The sequence below is a fragment of the Hyla sarda genome, chromosome 3 (assembly GCF_029499605.1).
Source record: "Hyla sarda isolate aHylSar1 chromosome 3, aHylSar1.hap1, whole genome shotgun sequence".
NCBI classification, from domain to species: domain Eukaryota; kingdom Metazoa; phylum Chordata; class Amphibia; order Anura; family Hylidae; genus Hyla; species Hyla sarda.
Genome location: NC_079191.1, coordinates 241,237,956 through 241,260,362, shown reverse-complemented (window position 1 = coordinate 241,260,362; position 22,407 = coordinate 241,237,956). Strand labels below are relative to the sequence as shown.

Sequence of the window (22,407 nt, the reverse complement as noted above, 5' to 3'; positions counted from 1 at the left end):
TCTGAACCAAATACAATTTAAAGTATAGGACAGTGATCTTCAACCTGCGGACCTCCAGATGTTGCAAAACTACAACTCCCAGCATGTCCGGACAGCCGTTGGCTGTCCGGGCATGCTGGGAGTTGTAGTTTTGCAACATCTGGAGGTCCGCAGGTTGAAGACCACTGGTATAGGAGGTAATACTCACCTGTCCCCGCCGCTTCGGACCTGTCACCGCTGCCCTGGATGTCGCCCTCCATCGCTGTTGCCGTGTCCCTGGGGTGTCCCCGTCGCTCCGGAACATCTCTGCTGCCGGGTGTCCTCTCTCTCCGTCGCCGCTATCCCGACGCTACGCACGTCGCTCCTATTGGATGACGGGACAACGTGATGGCGACGAAGGAAAGCGCCGGCCTTGCAGGAGATCCTAAGGTCCCTCCCGGTGTCCTGTAAGCTGTTCGGGACGCCGCGATTTCACCGCGGCGGTCCCGAACAGCCCGATTGAGCAGCCGGGTTAGTGTCACTTTCGCTTCAGACGCGGCGATCAGCTTAGATTGCCGCGTCTGAAGGGTTAATACAGGGCATCACCGCGATCGGTGATGTCCTGTATTAGCCGCGGGTTGATGGCCGCAGGGACCGCCGCGATAGGACAGGGTTTTAATGTGTATTTGCCGTATAAGACTCACCAACTTTTGGGGAAGAAAAAGTGCGTCTTATACGGCAAAAAATACGGTAGTTCATACATTCCGCAGCGGCCGTAGGCTGTCTGGGCATGCTGATGGTTGTAGTTCTGCAACAGCAGGAGGCACACTTGTTAGGAAACCCTGATCTAGAGGGAATTCCACACCTCTACAATAAGCTGTATGTCTACTGATCACTGGGCGTGACTGATAAGGTGTGCGCTCTATCCTCACATACAGTATAATAAGTACCATACAAATAATGTAGGATTGTGGCGGTTTTCCTCATGTTTGTGGGTAGCTGTAAATATCCCAATATATTGCAGTCTGCTGATTTCTAATAATGAAATGTACAACAAATAGGTGCAGGAATTGGAGCAACCTGCTGCTAGTGCTAGGACTGCTGCTGAGCCCTCTTAATTTCTTTTCTGGCAAGACGGAAAATTTTGTTTCAGTAGAAGAAAAAAAAATCATTATTGCTCAAAGCGTTGGCTTTTCACAGTTTTTTTTATCTGCATCAGAATTCTTAACAATATTTTGCTGGGAATATATGCATAAAGAAAGTGGCATTTTTTTTTTGCTTTCCTGGTGAAAGGGCTTTTTATAAGTGGCATGACTCCCTCAGCTGGTGACAAAATGATTACAGTGCTAGCAGACCACAGTACTTGCCCATAGGTGTACAGAACATAGCGCCCACAGGAATACAAAGTGCTTTATTTTTTGTGAAAATGCTAGGACAAAGTGCACTGTGTCCTTAGGGGGTGTAAGTTATTTGGGATACACAGTTGTCATACTGATACAAGTAAAGATCGCAAAATGCCTCTATTTTGGCTTTTTGAGATATACACAATGTTGGAATGTTACGCACGCCCAAACAGAGTAGCCCAGCTAATAAAGGGTTAACTGTGGAAAAACAAACGGACAGCTTTTGGTCAGACAGTACCCAGTTGCACTGGTGGTTATCTTACTCTTACCAGCTTTTGGTAGAACAATGAGAATTGTCCCCCGTCCCCTCCTTTGTCTCATAAGGGCTGGGCCTATATGGCAACATGTGTCATGTAACGACAAATCACGTCTTAGTTGTGCGACTAAAATAGTTGTGTGACTTTATTACAGTTGCTGTAATATTTGGCTAGGGCTGGGCGGTATACCGGTTCATACCGAAATTTTTGTGCGGCACGATATGAATTTTAACCCATACCGCAATACCGGTTTGGCCCCTCCCCCTCGGGAACGAATGAATTTTCAGCCCAGCGCTGCTCTGTCCACACATCGGGAAACTAATCATATGTGACCCGCGAGTGCTGTTCTGACCCCCCCCAATTAATTATTAGCCCAGCCCAGCGCTGCGCTGTCCCCATCGGGGTAAATACTCACAAATGTCACCCGCAAGCGCTGCCCTCCTCGTCCTCCTGTTTGTTGCGGCCGCCGGCGCTGACACTCTATACCAGTGGTCTTCAACCTCCAGATGTTGCAAAACTACTACTCCCAGCATGCCCGGACATGCTAAGAGTTGTAGCTTTGCAACATCTGGAGGTCCGCAGGTTTAAGACCACTGCTCTATACTGTATCCCTATGCCCGGGCTGCAAAAGGTAAACAAAATAAACTTTAAACTCCCCTTCCCCGTCGGTCCGGACCTGCTTCCTGGGGATGGGAACGTCGGACAGTCGTCAGCCTATCACCGGCTGCAGCGATGTTCCGCCTCGGCCGTTGATAGGTTGAGCCCACTGTCATGTAAGAAGCCGGCTTCTTACATGACAGTGGGGCTCAGCCTATCACCAGCCGAGGCGGAACATCGCTGCTGATGGCTCCCCGACATTCCCGTCCCCAGAAGAGCGTAAGGCCGACATAGGAACATGCGTTAAAGTTTATTTTTGTTTACCTTTTGCAGCCGGGCATAGGGATACAGTATAGAGTGTCAGCGCCGGCGGCCGCAACAAACAGGACGACGAGGAGGGCAGCGCTTGCGGGTGACGTGAGTAGTACCCCGATGGGGACAGCGCAGCGCTGGGCTAATAATTAATTGGGGGGGGGGGGGGGGAATACCGTTATATACTGTGTAACCGCCATAAATTACAAAAATACAGCGATACATATTTGTCCATATCGCCCAGCCCTATATTTGGCTCGTAAAAAATTCATCTAAATCCACTTGCACGTGAATGTGACCTGCCTGCGACTTCTCTGCAAGTTGCTTGTGACCCATGATCGAATACCCATCAAAGTTGGATTTTGTGTGACTGTGGTGTCGCTGTTGCATCATGTAGCAAGTCAAATCGCGACCACATCGACAACCATTAGACACAATGTCACAGTGCAACATTGCAGTCTTCATGTCATGCTACCTACGTCTCCTTATAACTCTAACCAAAGACCAGCAGCTTTGAGCTTTGACTATGAGAGTGTGAAGTATGAAAACCATGTGGGAGATTTATCAAAACCTGTGTAGAGGAAAAGTTGACCTGTTGCCCATAGCAACCAATCAGATCGCTTCTTTCATTTTAAAAAGGCCTCTGAAAAATAAAAGAAACGATCTGATTGGTTGCTATGGGCAACTGGTCAACTTTTCCTCTACACAGGTTTTGATAAATCTCCCCCAATTTCAGTAAGGTGTAGAACACTATGGAGATTTATGAAAACCTGTGGAGGAAAAGTGGTGCAGTTGCCCATAGAAACCAATCCTTCTTTCATTTATCACAGGCCTCTTTAAAAATGAAAGAAGCGATCTGATTGGTTGCTATGGGCAACTGCACCACTTTTCCTCCACACAGGTTTTGATAAATCTCCCCCAATGTGCGTTTTTGTTGAACTTTTTGTGTTGAACTTATTGAAAGACATAGGAGCTTACCAAAATTGAAAATAGACGTTAGAAATGCAACAAGAACACACAGTGTGAACACAGCTTAAAAGTAGTAGTCGACAACGGATCAGAGTAGTGGATCATCTGTGGGTGTCCATGGCTAGCTTATGTCAGTGTATGCTTGGTCAGTACTTTGTATAACTAGCCTAATTGTGCAATATTTTCCTATGGTGTCCAGTTTTATACTGCTTTGTGTGTGTCATACTGATAACTGACTGATTAAAAGGATCTTTTCATATTGTGCTTTTCTAGGTCAGAAGACGTGCCTGCATCTTCATGGTATATTTCCCTATCTGTTTGTGCCATATGATGGGTATGGCCAGAAGGATCCAGATCGCTATCTCAGGCAGGTGGCATTCAGCATTGACCGGGCGCTTAATGTGGCCTTAGGCAATCCGGCAGCCAACACTCAGCATGTGTTCAAGATCACGTTGGTTTCTGGAGTGTGAGTAGACTTTAATGCACTTAACCTTTTATGTATGGTCATATTGTGGGAATTTATTTTAAAGTGTACCTGTCGCGAAACAAGACTTTTAATATGTTCTTCCTGGTCATAAATAAATAATATATGTTCTGTTAAAAATGTGTATGCTTCACTGACTTGTAAGCCTTTGAAATTTTGACCACTAGGGGTCTCACTTCCCTGCAGTCTCCACATAGACAGACTCATGCCAGATTGGCATGAGTCCAAACTGCGGAAGTGCAGGTGGGGTGGGACATCTGCGGCTCTACACAGCTCTCGCTCGGCAAACCTCTCCTATTCTCCCCACAGCTTTTTATCCCCCCGCCCACCTGTGAAAAGGAGCTGGTCATCAGCGTACACTGAACCTCAGTGCAGCACTGGTAGTCCTAGTGAGTGAATCACAATCACCATCTCTAATGTTTTATAAAGAAGCGCTGTGCATGGCAGGCAGGACTGCTCCAATCTCACTCCTCTCTGTATTCCTCGTGTTGTGCATAACAGAGAGGAGGGGAATCACAACCTGCCTGCCGTGATTTGCTCCCTGTTCTATGCTGTGCTCTGGCTTGGGAGCTCACATAGAACAGGGAAGGGCTTTAGCTGACTGCATGGCTGCCGGGTAACGCCCCCTCCAGCCGGCTAAAGCTCTTAGGGAGTGAGCAAGCTAAAAAAAGGCAAAAACATGATAAATATTAAACGAAATTGGACAAAAAAGACAGCAAGGGACATGTAAGCAAGAGAGGAGGCCCTAGCAGGAAGCCTAAAATAGGTAAGTTACATGATGGCAGGTACTCTTTAAACCCAGTTCATGCATAACAAGAGACAGCTTTCAGAAGTTTCTTCATCGCAAGAGCTAGCTTTACCAGTGCCTCCATCGCAAGAGCTAGCTTTACCAGTGCCTCCATAGCAAGAGTTAGCTTTACCAGTGCCTCCATAGCAAGAGCTTGCTTTACCAGAGCCTCTATAGCAAGAGTTAGCTTTACCAGAGCCTCCATAATAAGAGCTAGCTTTACCAGTGCCTCCATAGCAAGAGTTAGCTTTACCAGTGCCTCCATAGCAAGAACTAGCTTTACCAGAGCCTCTATAGCAAGAGTTAGCTTTACCAGTGCCTCCATAGCAAGAGCTAGCTTTACCAGTGCCTCCATAGCAAGAGCTAGCTTTACCAGTGCCTCCATAGCAAGAGTTAGCTTTACCAATGCCTCCATAGCAAGAACTAGCTTTACCAGAGCCTCTATAGCAAGAGTTAGCTTTACCAGAGGCTCCATAGTAAGAGCTAGCTTTACCAGAGCCTCCATAGTAAGAGCTAGCTTTACCAGAGCCTCTATAGCAAGAGCTAGATTTACCAGTGCCTCCATAGCAAGAGCTAGCTTGACCAGAGCCTCCATAGCAAGAGCCAGCTTTACCAGTGCCTCCGTAGCAAGAGTTAGCTTTACCAGCGCCTCCATAGAAAGAGCTAGCTTTATCAGAGCCTCCGTAGCAAGAGCTAACTTTACCAGTGCCTCCGTAGCAAGAGTTAGCTTTACCAGCGCCTCCATGGCAAGAGCTAGCTTTACCAGAGCCTCTATAGCAAGAGTTAGCTTTACCAGTGCCTTCATAGCAAGAGCTAGCTTTACCAGTGCCTCCGTAGCAAGGGCCAGCTTTACCAGAGCCTCTGTAGCAAGAGCCAGCTTTACTAGTGCCTCTGTAGCAAGAGTTAGCTTTAAAAGTGCCTCTATAGCAAGAGCTAGCTTTACCAGTGCCTCTGTAGCAAGAGCTAGCTTTACCAGAGCCTCCATAGCAAGAGCTAGCTTTACCAGTGCCTCTATAGCAAGAGCTAGCTTTACCAGAGCCTCCATAGCAAGAGCTAGCTTTACCAGAGCCTCCAAAGCAAGAGCTAGCTTTACCAGAGCCTCTATAGCAAGAGCTAGCTTTACCAGTGCCTCTGTAGCAAGAGCTAGCTTTACCAGTGCCTCTGTAGCAAGAACTAGCTTTACCAGGGCCTCTGTAGCAAGAACTAGCTTTACCAGTGTCTCTATAGCAAGAGCTAGCTTTACCAGAGCCTCCATAGCAAGAGCTAGCTTTACCAGTGCCTCCATAGCAAGAGCTAGCTTTACCAGAGCCTCTCTAGCAAGAGGCAGCTTTACCAGAGCCTCCATAGCAAGAGGCAGCTTTTTCCAATGCCTCCATAACAAGAGCCACCTTTTACCAGGGCCTTGATAATGAGACAGATTTTACCAGTGCCTTCATAACAATAGCCCCTTTTACCAGTGCCCCATAACAAGAACTAGCATTTACCAATTCCCCATAACTAGAGCTAGCTTTCAACAAAATCCCAATAACTAGAGGCAGTTCCGAGCATTGCTTACATTAAGTCTACTTATAATAATGAAATTTAAAAGCTGACATCAGTGCCTCCATGTCTTCCCAGCAAGCAGTTGATAAAAAGCATACTTTATCTTGCAACCGGACACAGAAGAGACTCTGTCTATACTAGAGTCAAGAAGAATTGATGAGCCCCATTGACTTTCTTGGGGTCTATTCAGGTTCCAGTACTGAACAAATATGTTGTTGTAGGCTGCAGTGGTGTTGCTGACAATAATACCAGAATTGAGTCTTCCAAAGCAGGGTAAGCAAAGATGGCGTCAACATGTGAATCGAAGGAGAGGAAATCCAGTAGACTCAGACTTGATACATCACACAGATCCTTAGATGTGTGTCATGTATTATCTTCTGTTTAACACAGGTTTGGAAACTATGATTAGTATTATTATGAACTATATGGTAGCACACATATACAGAGTGTATGTTATTTATGTTGTTTGCTGTAGTTACTTGCTTAGTGCGGTCTGTGGGCCACATAGCAGCCTGCAATGCCTTTCTGTTGGACACCCAAAATATTGACCCCACACCTTAGTCACTTTAGTCACACAGAACACTGCACTGCACTTTAGTTTCCATTAGTGGACTGAAAAGATGGGTTCAAGGTGATGCACTATTGGGTCCCAATTAATTTACAGCAATGTTCCATCATAAAAGGTAGTATTCCCTAGCCAGTACTTTTAATAATGATTCTGGCAGATGAATTACATATGATTTAAATCCAAAGTAAATGTGTTAAGTTGCCATTTGCAGCACCCAAAGCATGTTTTGCTGACCACTATACCTAGAAATTCTGCCTCTCGCCTCTCAAAATGAATACCCATCAGAAAGAACCGTATGTAGTGGTAGAACATCATTGCCAGTGAATGTAGTTATTAGATATAGCTTTTAGCCCTAGATTTAAGCAGATTGTAAAGTTTCCTGGTTAGAGAGACAATCACCTGGTGTTGCAGTCACCAAGTATGCGCCTATTAAATCACAGCATTTTTCCTGATAAAATGATAATTGAATAAACTTAGCTATATAAGTGGTTTTTGTTGGCTAGGACATTGATGAAACTCCTCCACAACTCATTTTGTACAGCTTTGAGATTATATGATACTGTATAAATACTATAAGTATGGGTCAAAAGTTAAATTTTTTTATTTGAATTACAATTGTGAAATGTATTTTTAGATGATTGAGTTATAGCTTCTCTCAAACAATAAACTATTTTTTATTGTAGCCCCTTCTATGGATACCATGAAAAAGAGAAACAGTTCATGAAGATCTATCTGTTTAATCCATCTATGGTAAAAAGGTAAGTAATTGATATCTCACTGTGACACTTGTTTAACTCCTTAACAATGCAGGACGTGTATTTACGTCCTGCGCCAGCTCCAGCAATATAACTGACTGCTCCGTGCCTGAGATCCAGGCAGGAACAGTTGTGCGGCGATAACACTGATCAATGGCATATTAATGCATGGAAGTGATCAGTGTAAGAAATCAGTGTGTGCAATGTTATAGCCCCCTATGGGGGCTATAACATTGCGAAAAAAAAGTGTTAATAAATATGATTTAACCCATTCCCTAATAAGTCAGAATCACCCCCCTTTTCCCATAAAAAACAAACAAAAAAACTATGTAAATAAAAATTAAATATAAACATATGTAGTATCGCTGCATGCGCAAATGTCCAAGCTATAAAAATATATAGTTAATTAAACCATACGGTTAATGGCGTACATGTAAAAAAAAAAATTAAAAAGTCCAAAATAGCGTATTTTTGGTCACTTTTTATACCATTAAAAAATGAATAAAAGGCCATGAAAAAGTCCGATCAAAACAAAAATGGCACAGATAAAAACTTCAGATAAAAAAAATGAGCTCTCATACATCCCCATACGCGGAAAAATAAAAAAGTTATAGGGGTCAGAATATGACATTTTTAAACGTATAGATTTTCCTGCACGTAGTTATGATTTTTTCCAGAAGTACTACAAAATCAAACCTACATAAGTAGGGTATCATTTTAACCATATGGACCTACAGAATAATAAGTTGTCATTTTTACCGAAAAATGCTCTACGTAAAAACAAAAGCCCCCCAAAAATTACAAAATGGCATTTTTTTCTTCAATTTTGTCGCACAATTATTTTGTATCCGTTTTTCTGTGGATTCTTGGGTAAAATGACTGTCACTGCAAAGTAGAATTGGTGGCGCAAAAAATAAGCCATAATATGGATTTTTAGGTGGAAAATTGAAAGGGTTATGATTTTTAAAAGGTAAGGAGGAAAAAACAAAAATGCAAAAACTGAAAAACGCTGAGCTCTTAAGGGGTTAAAGGAAATCTGTAATCAGTGTCACCTGCACTAACCTGTTGGTACAGACGGGTAGTGCAGGTGGCACTGATGACAACCATACTTGCCTGTTCTTGTTCCGTGCTGTGGTTTTTCTGCAATCTTCTACTGTTCCGGGACTGATTTAGAGCATAGCTGGAGCTTCATGACGTCACTGTTGCTGTTTTCTGCCATGTCCCACTGCTAGCAAACAGCAGCGTTGGCGTCACAAAGCTCTGTCCATGCTCCAAGTCGGCCCTGGAACAGAAGATAGGGCGAAAGATTGCGAAAGAACCAGAGCACGGAACGGGATCAGGTATGTATGGTTGTCATCAGTGTCACCTGCACTACCTGTTTGTACAGACAGGTTAGTGCAGGTGAAACTGATGACCGATTTCCTTTAAAGGAAATAAGTCAGCTGTATTTGTGCTCAGAGCTGTGTGAAAGTTTAACAGCCTGGCACACCTTCTCACTTTCCCCCACCTCCGAGCCCCTCTTTGATCTACAGGGCCCTGTAAGTCAATCAAGGAGGTGATGAGAGATGAGGCTAATTGAGGAGGTTTGCCAGGCTGTGGCCCTTGAGCAACTCGGCCCAGGCTTCTTGACACTGAAAAATATAAAAAGGTGATTTTGTAAGTTTAGTAACCATCATGCGCATCTGAGAAGGGACAATAAGTTTTTACATCCTACCAGTAGAGTAGAGCAAACTTACAGTAAATTGGTTCATAACGAATCTAGCCGCTCGGCCATTAATTACTGTAGTCTGCATAACGAAGTTCATCATTCCAAGTGCTGTGGTCCTTGGAAAAAGTGAATATAGTCCTAGGAGGCTTAATACTGTCATTCGGACTTTTCCAGGCAACTGGAGCATTTGGAAAGCTGAACTAATTTATGCAGAATAAAGTAATTAACGTCCGAGGTTCATTACAGACCAATTTACTGTTAGTTCGCTCAGCTCTACCTACCAGCTATCCAACGGTGTCTGCAGCTTTTAGCAATAAATAAAGCTGACAGGATTATTTTTATTGCTCTTAGTGACATTTTATGCATCTAAATCATAGTATTTCTATATTCACATCCTGATAAGCTTGAATAGGTTTTAACCCCTTAAGGATTTTTCCGTTTTTGCACTTTCGTTTTTTTCCTCCTTACCTTTTAAAAATCATAACCCTTTCAATTTTCCACCTAAAAATCCATATTATGGCTTATTTTTTGCGTCGCCAATTCTAGTTTGCAGTGACATTAGTCATTTTACCCAAAAATGCACGGCGAAACGGAAAAAAAAATCATTGTGCGACAAAATCGAAGAAAAAATGCCATTTTGTAACTTTTGGGGGCTTCCGTTTCTACGCAGTGCATATTTCGGTAAAAATTACACCTTATCATTATTCTGTAGGTCCATACGGTAAAAATGATACCCTACTTATATAGGTTTAATTTTGTCGCACTTCTGGAAAAAATCATAACTACATGCAGGAAAATTTATACGTTTAAAAATGTCATCTTCTGACCCCTATAACTTTTTTATTTTTCCACGTACAGGGCGGTATGAGGACTAATTTTTTGCGACATGATCTGAAGTTTTTATCGGTATGATATTTGTTTTGATCGGACTTTTTGATCACTTTTTATTCATTTTTTAATGGTATAAAAAGTGACCAAAATACGCTTTTTGGACTTTGGAATTTTTTTGCGCGTACGCCATTGACCGTGCGGTTTAATTAATGATATATTTTTATAGTTTGGACATTTACACACGCGGCGATACCATATATGTTTATTTTTATTTATTTTTTTACACTGTTTTTTTTTTTTATGGGAAAAGGGGGGTGATTCAAACTTTTATTAGGGAAGGGGTTAAATGACCTTTAACACTGCACACACTGATCTTTTACACAGATCACAGGCGTGTATTAACACGCCTGTGATCAGTGTTATCGGCGCTTGACTGCTCCTGCCTGGATCTCAGGCACAGAGCAGTCATTCGCCGATCGGACACCGAGGAGGCAGGTAAGGGCCCTCCCGGTGTCCTGTCAGCTCTTTGGGACGCCGCGATTTCACCGCGGTGGTCCCGAACAGCCCGACTGAGCAGCCGGGTCACTTTCACTTTAGAAGCTGACCGCCGATTCTAAAGGGTTAATACCGCACATCGCCGCGATTGGCGATGTGTGGTATTAGCCGCGGGTCCCGGCCGTTGATGAGCGCCGGGACCGACGCGATATGATGCGGGATCGCGGCGCGTCCTGCGTCGTTAAGGGGTTAAAGAGAATAGAGCATATTGGAACAACATTTTCAGTATGCAGATAACTTGCTAAAATATGCATTTTCTTACTGGGGGTCGAATGCCTGGACTGGCACAATCCTTTATGGGACTGAAGCACTAGTTACATAATGGGTACCATTGACTGTTGTTCCCTATGACCACTTCATTTGAGAGAGACGTGTTGTAGGTCCAGTCACAGGAGAAATTCTTTAAGGATGAGTTTACACTGCACCGCACAGTGTCTGTTGGAGGTATTGAGGTGCTATGTTAAAAAAGATGAACAAAAAATACAAATAAATGTGTATATGTATACTGTGTGGTATGCCACTTTGGTTGTTCTAAATCAGTTTCTATGCCTTGTCCTTTGTAGGTATTTTATCATAGTATAGTATTGACATTTCTCAGTGTTCAGTTAGGTAGTGCTTGCCTTCAGGGATCGGTTCCCTGTGGTAGGTCCTGATTACAGGTAGATGGTTGAAGGATCAGCCCTGAGGGGGCTCCGGAAAATAAGTGGCAATTACTGCTCCATAATCATTTGTCCTGCAGGAGTTACCTTGTTGATGACAATAAAAAAAAAAAAGTCTGTCTTTCTGTCTGTCTATCCATCCACTTGTGTGTGTTTTGTGTATGTATATATATTTTATGTAGAGACATAGACATTTTTAGAGACATAGACATTTTTAGAGACATAGACATCTGTCGAGACATAGACCTCTGTCGAGACATAGACCTCTGTCGAGACATAGGCCTCTGTCGAGACATAGGCCTCTGTCGAGACATAGGCCTCTGTCGAGACATAGGCCTCTGTCGAGACATAGGCCTCTGTCGAGACATAGGCCTCTGTCGAGACATAGGCCTCTGTCGAGACATAGGCCTCTGTCGAGACATAGGCCTCTGTCGAGACATAGGCCTCTGTCGAGACATCTGACATAGACTAGGGTTTGGATCCAGGCTTTGGGAGTCACTTCCATACTCCAGTTCTGCTGTGTGTGATGGTGTCCTGAACCTGATCTCACAGGTGAGTATTGCCAGGGAGCAGCAGATAGGAGTTTCTTTGAAGCAAGACCAGTTTGTCTCTGGTATGTTGGGTACTGATACACTGCACCAATAAGATTGACTTTTGGGACTGAACCTGGCAAGTTTTGGGTGACAAACTCAAAAGTTCATGTAAAGAACCTGATGTATAGGACATTTAAGTTTCTGTTGTTAGGAACTTGTTTCTGTATGTGAACTGCTACAATAAACCCAGGACTACTGAACTGTGATGTCTGCCTGTTTGGGTCTCCTTGCTTTGTGAAAAAACTGTGTGAAGGGTCCCGTTCTACAATCGATTGATTTACACACACATATATGTAGAGGAAGAGTGTTGCCGTTGTCCATAGCAACAAATCAGGTTGATGCTATCTGGTTGCTATGGACAACTGCACCACTCTTCCGCTACACAGATTTGAAAAAATCTCCATGAACTTTGGAAGGCCATGTTGCCACTTGGTGTTTCTTAGTGTTTTCTTTTAGTTTTTTTGTTTGTTTTTTGCTTTACTTCTTTGCCATGGGAAAGTGCTACATTAATTTGAGTGGACGCCGGGCAGGTGAATTTTTTTAAGGCCCTTAGCCCTGTTTCAGGCAAGCAGGGCCAGACCTGAAAGCCCCTGACAAGCACGGCGGTGCTCAGAGGGGTGTATGGAGCGGGCTCTGGACTCGTGCCCGCTCCATACTCTGCAGCCCCTGGCTGTTCTCAGTAGCTGGGGGCCGCCGCTAATTGCCAGACCGTGGCTGACTATTAACCCTTTATATCACCGCTGACAGCGGCGTCTAAAGGGACATGTCAATGCTCCCTAGTGGGCTAGTCCACTATAGTCTATACATCTGCTTCCCTGGGGTTTGTGGCTCTGTGATTGATAGAGCCTGGCTGGACTAGGCTCTATCAATGGATCGCAGAGCACACAGATAAATAGAGTTCAATAGAACTCTATTGATCTGTATGTGGAATCTAATGATTCCTCCTAAAAGTCCCCTAAGTGGCTAATAAAATGTAAAAAAAAAAAAAAAAAAATGCTTTAATAACAATTTACAATAGACAAATTAAACCCTTCCATATTAAAAGTTCCAATCACCCCCTTTTCATATATAAAAACGTGAACATAATAAAAATAAACATATTTGGTATCGCTGCGTGCGTAATTGTATAAACTATTAAAATATAACATTATGTATCCCGTACGGTAAATTATGTAAATGTAAAAAAAAAATACCAAACCACAGAATTGCAATTTTTTGAATATCCCAGAAAAAAGTTAAAAGCGATTTAAAATTTAGATCAATACCAAAATGGTACCGATACAAAAAAATTATTATGGCGCAAAAAATTTGGCCTCGTATGCGAACCTTTTTTTTTTTTTTTAAGCTACAGGGGTAAGAAAATGGCAATACTTTTTATTTATTTATTCTTTTTTTTTTTTTAAAGTTCATAATTTTTTTTAACCCCTTCCCGAGCCAGTCACAGTTTTAGACTATGTTAAGACCATTGAAGTCTGTGGGCATGTCCGCATCCCTTTTTGACAGAATGCCTAAAAGAATCCTCAAAACATATTGGGAGGGGATTTATCAAAACCTGCGCAGAGGAAAAGTTGACCAGTTGAACATAGCAACCAATCAAATCGCTTCTTTTATTTTCCAGAGATCTTTTCCAAAATGAAAGAAGCAATCTGCACAGGTTTTGGTAAATCTCCTCCATAGTAAGTGGGGCCTAACTTGTATATTACTGAATGAAATTCCTGCTCACTTTGGGATTAGGTTCCCCGTGGGAGGGATCACGTAAAGAATGATGGCCTTCTCTGCATAAATGTCTGCACGACCTTCTCTGCACAGAAGTCTGGTTTTCCCTCAAAGTTTAAAAGTGTGCCTTTTTCTATTGTTTCCCCAGAGTGAGCGAGCTGTTACAAGGTGGAGCTGTGATGAATAAGTGCTATCAGCCCCATGAAGCCCATGTCCCCTATCTTCTTCAGCTCTTCATTGATTACAACCTGTATGGAATGAACCTGATCAATCTTGCTGCTGTAAAGTTCCGGAGGGCACGGAGGAAAGGTAAATCCTTATTAGATATTTTTATGCTTAAAATTTTGTGACAGTTTGCTAATATATTTCTGTGACCAGATTAGCTCCCATCATGAGTATGAATCTGGTAATATAATCGTGAAGATGGCAGAACGATTTCCCCAGTATAGTTGTATGTTGTGAATTTTCACAACATATGTGCCTATAGTATGCTTTGTATGTTTCTGCACTGCCTGCAGAGGGCAGGGTTACTTTGAAATTCATAGATAGACATTGGCTGACCAATCCCCCCCCCCCCCCCCACAATGTTTACCAAAGCCTACATATGAGGATGCACTAATTTCAATGTGAAAAATTATTACGTTGGCTTTCATATACTATTTGATTTTCTGTGGGACGATTGCTTTTTTTATCTCTTAAAAAAATAATAATAAATAAATTATGTAAATAAAAAATTGGTGTATGTCCTGAACGTAGTCATTTATACATTGAAGTGAAACGGTCCATCATGTACACGCTGGTGTATATTGGTATAATATTCAGACAGTTTTCTGATGTATACCACAAGCAGTGGCTGTTGTCGACCTGTTTCACATGAGCGCTTGGAAATATATCCATAACAAGAATATAAAATATAACCCCATTATGGATTAGGTAAATACTTGTGGGCTGTCTTCTAGATAAGAAACAGATGCAAAATGCATTTGTACTTTAATTCTTCATATTATTGACACTATCTTTATTATAGTCTTCAAATAATGAATGTAATACAGAGGCAAATTACACCTGTGTTAATTTTCCTCAAAGGGGTTATCCAGCTACTAAAACTTATCCCCCATGCTAAGGATTACGCATAATTGCATGATTTCCATAATGAAGCTGTCTCTTACTGCTGAAAGCTGACGCTATGTTCACACTCCAGAACTTCCATGCAGAATTCCCCATTTGAATTCCGTACAAAGATTCAGCAGCAGGAGAGTCCCATTGATTTCAATGGGATTCTGTTGCACTTTGCACATAGCAGAATTTCTGCGCCGGAAATTCAAATTCCAGTGTCCACAGAAAGAATGGACCTGTCTGCACAGAATGCACTGCCGTCTATGAGATGGCACATTCCTGAGCGGTGCTGATGCAACGCATTCAGAGGAATATCCGCATGGAGATACATAGCCTTAGGCCCCCACTTTCCAATACCTACTAGTCTGGACAGTGACAGCGGGATGTTGTAAATATGTATGTAATAATGTACTATCCTGACACATGACAGTACATTATTGTTGTAGAAAAGTTGCAAAGTGTTTGTATAGTTACCGTAAATAAAATGATTCCACAAATGAAAACCTTTCTCCCTACCCCTAACAACCCATACAATAAAAGTTTTCACATGTATTAAAGGGGTTATCCACCATAAGGTGATTTTAGTACGTACCTGGCAGACAGTAATGGACATGCTTAGGAAGGATCTGCGCTTGTCTTGGGGCTAAATGTCTATGTTGTGAGATTACTATAACACTGTGGCTAGCTTTATGTGAACTGGTATTTCCTATTTGAGTTTTCTTCTTTTGCCTACAAATCCCATAATTCCATTTTCCTCCCTCCCACACATCAGCGACCCCACCCATTGAAACATAAATGAGCTGCATCCATTCAAAAGACCTGTGGTTTTCAATAAGGGTGCCTACAGCTGTTGCATTAGTTGCAGATTGATCTCTCTCCCACCAAGCGATCCCTCCACCCATTGAAGCAGACAGGCTCCCTGTCATCAGCTGACTAGTGAGTCAGGTCTCGGTCACATTGCAACCTGGGAAAAATCTGAGACAACAGTCATTTTGTATGCTGGTAAAAATAAATATTTGGGTGAAAATCACAGAAGACTAGTGAGAAAACCGTCACACACAGGTACAGACACTATATTATGAACTACACTAACTTTACAGCCCCTCTAGTATAGTCAAATAAAAAAAAAAATCCTGGAATACTCCTATAAGGTAACCAGTGAGCTGCATAATTTTTTTTTTATTTACTTATTTATTTAGAGACTTTTAAGCTCATTGATCTTTCATATGTTAAGCACCAATCCAACCTTTATAGATGATAAATTGTAAAATATATACATTAGTCTTTTTTTAAATAATGTAAGTGATTGGGATATAGCATACAGCAGTATCTGTTTTAAACAGTAGCTCCCACTAGGGATTGACCGATATTCACGATTTTGGACATAATCGGTTTCGGCAATTACCTTGCCGATAATCCGATAATGCACCCCCAAGCCCCCCCCCCCCACCGCCCCGATTAGAGACCGCCGCTGCCCCATTGCTTCCCTCATCCCCGGTTTTATAATTACCTGTTCCCGGGGTCTGCACTACTTCTTCTGGCTCCTGCGGCATCCTGTGCGCTGCGCAATGATGAGTGGCGTCCTCAATGCAACTTCACTTTCAGTGCGCACAGTGACAGCTCAGAACGCTGCCGGATCTAGAAGTAGCGCGGACCCCGAGGACAGGTAATTATAAAACCGGGCATGGGGGAGACAATGGGGTGGTGGACTAAGGACCGGCAGGGGGAGAGAAGCGGGTGGTGGTCTCTGGTCCCGCAAAAGCAGCTGCAGTTCATTGATTCAATGATCTGCAGCCGCTTTTTCGTGCCCTGGGGGGGGGGGGGGGGGGGGGTGGAAATAGCCGATAACTTATACCGAAATAACGTTATAAGTTATTGGCGATCGGCCTGAAAGGCCACAGATTATCGATATCGGCCCTAAAAAAATGACATCCTTTTTTTTTTTCCTGTCCCTGCCTATTGTCCATCTATCCCTAACCCCCACCCTGCCTTTTTGTCTGCCTGGTAGTGTGCTCACTACCAGGCAGACTTCCCCAGCAGGCGCGATGTCACTGATGCCTGCTTTGGCACTTCTGCTCTTAGTTCTTCTACACAGGGTGCCTCCAGCTGTTTCACCACTACAACTCCCAGCCACATCTATTGTCGGGGCATGCTGGGAGTTGTAGTGGTGAAACAACTGGAGGAACCCTGTGTTAAAAACAATATCCTTCCATGGCCGCGGCGCAACCCCCCCCCCACCGCCACTTGTCAGTGATTTGCTGTGACCTGCGATACCTGGAACCAATGGTCTGGCAGATTCAAGGCCTCATATTAGTCAACCTTGCAAATTTCACACTATAATTACCCACCCCGGACCCCCGCTACCCGAACCCCGCCAAGCGAATCCGCTCCCCCCTCATACCAAACTGCAGGACAGTCTGGCAGCAGCGACGGGAGGCGGGGCTGGCGTGCGAGGCCAGGGAGCAGGGGAGCCAATGCGTGCTGCTTTTGTACTCAGCACTCGCTCCCGCCTGTCTGATTGACAGGCAGGGAGCGAGCGCAGCCTGAATGAATTCGGACCGATTGCCCGGCCGGCATCGGTCCGAATTCAGTCGTGACGTCATGCCAGGCTGCAGTCGGCCACTAGGACGGAGACCCCTAGTGGCCCGTTTTCAAATGTAAAATACACTATGTTAATAAAAAATTAAAAATAATTAAACTATATTAGAGATATGTTGTAGTACAGAAGTACTACAACATATCAAAAAAGTTGGTGACATTGCCCATTTAAAGGGTACCTCTCATCAAAAAAACTTTTGATATATTATAGATTAATGTATGCAGAATAACTTTACAATTGCATGTTATTAAAAAATATGCTTCTTTCTATTTAATTTTCCACTTTGAAGAAATGACCACTAGGGGTCTCCCTACCAGTCCTGGCAGCAAGCATTTCAGACTCATGCTGAAGTCCTAAACACTACGAGCTGCCAGTCTGCTTTGTTCACAAAGGAGAACACTCAGAGCTGCCTGCCTGCTTTGTTCACAGCCTGTTTGGCTGTGAACAAAGCAGGCTGGCAGCTCTGAGTGTTTAGGACTCCAGCATGAGTCAGAAATGCTTGCTGACAGGACTGATCGGGAAAAATACAATAGAAAGAAGCATATTTTTCATTAACATGCTACTGGAAAGTTATTCAACATTCATTAATCTAAAATATATCAAAAGTTTATTTGATGAGAGGTACCCTTTAAGCATCCGTTGACCTGTCTTCTCCTTAAAAAAAAAAAAAAAAAAAGTATATGTTAAAATAAGCAAACGTATTGCGAATGCACCCTCAACTATAACGATGTATGGTGAGTGGTGGTAAATAAGGCTATTCTTACATCTCCTTATAAATATCTGCCTTTTCTCCATAAATGTAATTGCTAATATATTAACATTTGTAGGCCCTACTTACTATGGGAAGATTATCATGATGGGGCAGTGAACTGGGAGGATTATATAATTTAACAAGGTCAAGACAGGTACTCTTTAAGATCCCAAGAGATAAAAACAAAGCATAATCTTTTGGTCCTTAGGGACAACAGTGCCCATTTCCTTAAGGGGTTAATCAGTTATTAGGCTTGAAGAGGACCACGTCCTAGACCTGGAGGTGAGTGCATGCTCTGGCAAGTCATCATCTTTTAATAAGAGGTCACATAGCAGTTGCTGCCCCTCCAGGCTGCTGCCTGTCAGTAAGTGCATCTGGAAATGATTTAGCGTCCGCTCTGGTCAAACAGTACTGAGTCATGCTAAGCTTTTTCTGAATTCTTGTTTCCATGGAGCTGTTTGTAGAACTTACAGTCGGCTAAGTATTCTCTGAAAGACAAGAATCCAGAAACATTTTTCCCATAATGTGTACCCGCCACTTAGTCCTGGTGTGCATCTATAAGGCTGCATTCACACCATGATTTGGGCATACATCAGGATAGGCGGGAGAAGTTCTAAACTTTATATTACCGAATCCCTGCTGCTGAATCCAGCAGGAGAATTTGAAAGCCGGTTGCTGCCATATTCCTGCTGTACCCGTGCCGTGACCCATTCATTTCAGTTAGTCGGATGGAGGTAGCTAGCGACTCTCGCTGGATAATTTATGGACAATATTCCCGCCCACCCCCTCCCCCTTTCTTTTTTTCTGCCAGACTGAAAAGCGCAGCAGACCACGGTTTTCAGTAATGCTAACTCTGGCTGCCGTGAACCTGGTGTAAATGCAGCCTTAGGCTATGTTCACACGTTGGAATGTCTGCACGGAAAATATCAGCACGGACATTCCACAGACATTGGAGTGCCAGCAAAACATGCCAGCGCCAGGACTGCTCGGAAATGCGCCGCCTCATGTTCAATGTTTTTGCATAGGCTTCTACTGTTTGGGGACCAGTGGGCCAGTATAACTTCAAACCCTTGGGTCCTACAGGTAATACTTCAAGGCCTAAAAATAGAATTTCTAAGTCTACCACCCAACAATTTTCAGGTCACTTTACTTTCTTCCCCCACAGAGTAAGCTCAGCTGCAAAAAGGTGTCCTAGATATGTTGTCCCTAGGAGTTGTTTCTCCGGTTCCCTTAGATCAGGAAGGTCGGGGTCCTTACTCCAGACTCTATCTGGTGAGGAAACTGAATGGGTCTTATCGGCCGATAATAAACTTAAAACACCTCAACAAGTGGAGATGGAATAGTCCCTCTGATTTCTCAGAATGTTCTGATGTGCTCGGTAGACTTGAAGGACGCATACTACCATGTCCCTATTCACTCCTGGTACCAGCAGTACCTTCGGTTTGCGGTGTTTCTAAATGAAGAAATTCGCCATTTTCAGTTCTGTTGTCTCCCATTCGGGATCTCCTCTGCCCCTCGATTTTTTACCAAACTTGTAGTGGAGATGGTCGCCCACTTAAGGCAGCAAGGCATCCAGATTTTTCCTTATCCGGTTGACTTCCTGCTTGTAGCGAGATTTGGGGAAGAGATCCAATATCACCTGTCAAAGTCCTTGGATCTCTTTCAGTTTTTTTTTGGGGGGGGGGGGGGGGGGCAGGTAAATTGGGAAAAGTCAAGTCTAGCTTCCTTCATCTGCAAGGTTTTCCTGGGAATCTCTCTAGATTCAGTTGCTCACACATCCTTTCTCCCAGAGGCCAAGAAGGACGCTCTGATTCACAAAGTAGAGACTCTTTAGAAGAGGTCTTGCGCTTCTATCCGGGAATGCATGAGGATCCTTGGCCTCATGACTTCCTGCATACAAGCAGTTGCATGGAGTCAATTCTACTCCAGACCCCTGCAGGCAAATCTCCTCTCACACTGGGACAAGAGTCAGTCTTCCCCAGACAATTTGATTCCTATCTCCTTGGTCACCAAGAGATCTCTGAATTGGTGGCAGGACAGGAGAAATCTTTCGGTAGGAGTAGTTTGTTCCCATTCGCAAGTAGTGACGTTAACTACAGATGCAAGCGGGACAGGCTGGGGGGCGGTCTGGATTCACTGAGTCAGGACTGGCATTGGAACCTGGCCTATGCCTTTCCCCCTTTTACTCTTCTTCCAGCTGTTCTAAGGAAGATAAGGGAATGGAAAGGGAGAGTGATTCTAGTAGCTCCTGTCTGGTCCAAGATGAACTCGTTCCCTTTGTTAGAGACCCTGTCATCTCTACGATCCAGTCAGGGAGGAAACCTTCTACAGTTTTTGTGTACACTAGAACCTGGCATAAATGTAATCAGGTTGCGGGATAGACCCTTTGATATAGATAATCCTAACATTTCTGTTATCTTAGAGTTTTTGCAGGAGGGTCTACAAAAGGGTCTTAGTTGTAGCACTTATAAGGTGCAGGTAACATCTAATTTTCTTGGTACATCTCTAGCCGAGGATAGACTAGTTAAAAGATTCATTAAGGGGGTCAGTGTTGTCAGACCCAGGTCCAGACCTTCCATAACCAGCTGGGATCTCAATGTTATCCTATCAGGGTTAACCAAAAACCCCTTTGAACCTGCCTCTGCTGCCAAAATTAAATTTCTTTCTTGGAAAGCAGCCTATTTAATGGCCATTACTACAGCCCGCAGAGTGGGGGAAATCCAGGCCCTTTCTATTGGGGAACCCTTTTTTAAGGTCACAGATGAGAAAATAATTCTCAGACCCCGTCCAGAGTTTTTCCCCAATGTGTCTTCTTTTTTAGTAGAAGCCAAGAGATTATTTTACCTTCTTTTTGTCTGAACCCCAAGAATCGGAAAGAACGTGTTTTTCATGCCCTCGATGTTAGGATTATTTTCAAATACCTAGAAGCTACAGCTTAATGGTGGTCAGATGAGAATCTTTTTGTTCAGTATGGGGGTAGGAATAGAGGCAAGAAAGCCTCTAAAGATACAGTTGGCAGATGGATTAAAGGGGTACTCCACTGAAAAAAAAAATGTTTTAAATCAACTGGTGCCAGAAAGTTAAACAGATCTGTAAATTACTTCTATTAAAGTTTGGTTCCCCCGTTCTGCCCACCCACAGTAGTGCTGGCAGAACAGGGGAACAGACGGTGACCGGTGCTGGAGGTCACTTACCATCGATGGCGATGGGCGGCAATCACGTGCGGCTGGCTCCCTGGTGTAGACTACGGAAGTTGGGGAGTTGCCTAGCAACATCTGGAGGGCTACAGTTTGGAGACCACTATACAGTGGTATCTAAACTGTAGCCCTCCAGATGTTGCAAAAAAAAACTCTCAGCATGCCCAGACAGCAGTTTGCTGTCTGGGCATGCTGGGATTTGTAGTTTTGCAACATCTGGAGGGCCACAGTTTGGAGCTCACTGTGCGGTGGTTTCTAAGCCGTGGCCCTTTAAATCTTGCAAAACTACAACTCCCAGGCTGTCTCACCATGCTGGGAGTTGTAGTTGCATACCTCCAGCTGTTGCATAATTACATCTCTCAGCATGCCCTTCGGCGATCAGTACATGTTGGGAGTTGTAGTTTTGCAACAGCTGGAGGTGTGCCTGCAGTAAGTGTTCCGCAGCAGCTCAAACTCCTAGCGGGAAAACTCACCACAAACCCCCGCCAGTGCGAATGTACCCTAAAAACACTACACTAACACATAATAAAGGGTAAAACACAAACACCCCCTTACACTGCCCCCCTCCCAATAAAAATGAAAAACGTAACGTCCCTCATGGAATGTAAAAAAGGTGCAGTGAGCATTTAAGCCCACAGGTGTCTGACAGATTTTTGGAACAGTGGTTCGTGAAAATGAAAAATGTAATTTTTAATTTGCATAGCCCACTGTTCCAAAGATCTGTAAAAATGCCAGCGGGGTGTAAATGCTCACTGCACCCCTTATTAAATTCTGTGAGGGGGTAGTTTCCAAAATGGGGTCGTGTGTGTATGTGTGTGTGGGGGGGGGGGGGGGGGTCCACTATTCTGGCACCATAGGGGCTTCCTAAATACAACATGCCCCCCAAAAACCATTTCAGCAAAATTTGCTTTCCAAAAGCCAAATGTGACTCCTTCTTTTCTGAGCATTGTAGTGTGCCAGCAGATTTGGGGGGCATTTTCTCATATTACCCCTTGTAAAAATGTGAAATTTGAGGAAAAATACAGCATTTTAGTGAAAAAAAAAATTTCA

General features: G+C 43.6%; 1 protein-coding gene across 1 annotated transcript in view; it reads left to right on the top strand.

Moving 5' to 3' along the window:
• REV3L (REV3 like, DNA directed polymerase zeta catalytic subunit) overlaps positions 1–22,407 on the top strand; it is a 224,886-nt gene that overhangs the window by 83,408 nt on the left and 119,071 nt on the right. The window contains exons 2-4 of the mRNA XM_056566337.1: positions 3,770–3,962; positions 7,561–7,635; positions 13,843–14,003. Of these exons, the coding sequence (XP_056422312.1) occupies positions 3,770–3,962; positions 7,561–7,635; positions 13,843–14,003 (429 nt within the window). The remainder of the gene's footprint in view (positions 1–3,769; positions 3,963–7,560; positions 7,636–13,842; positions 14,004–22,407) is intronic.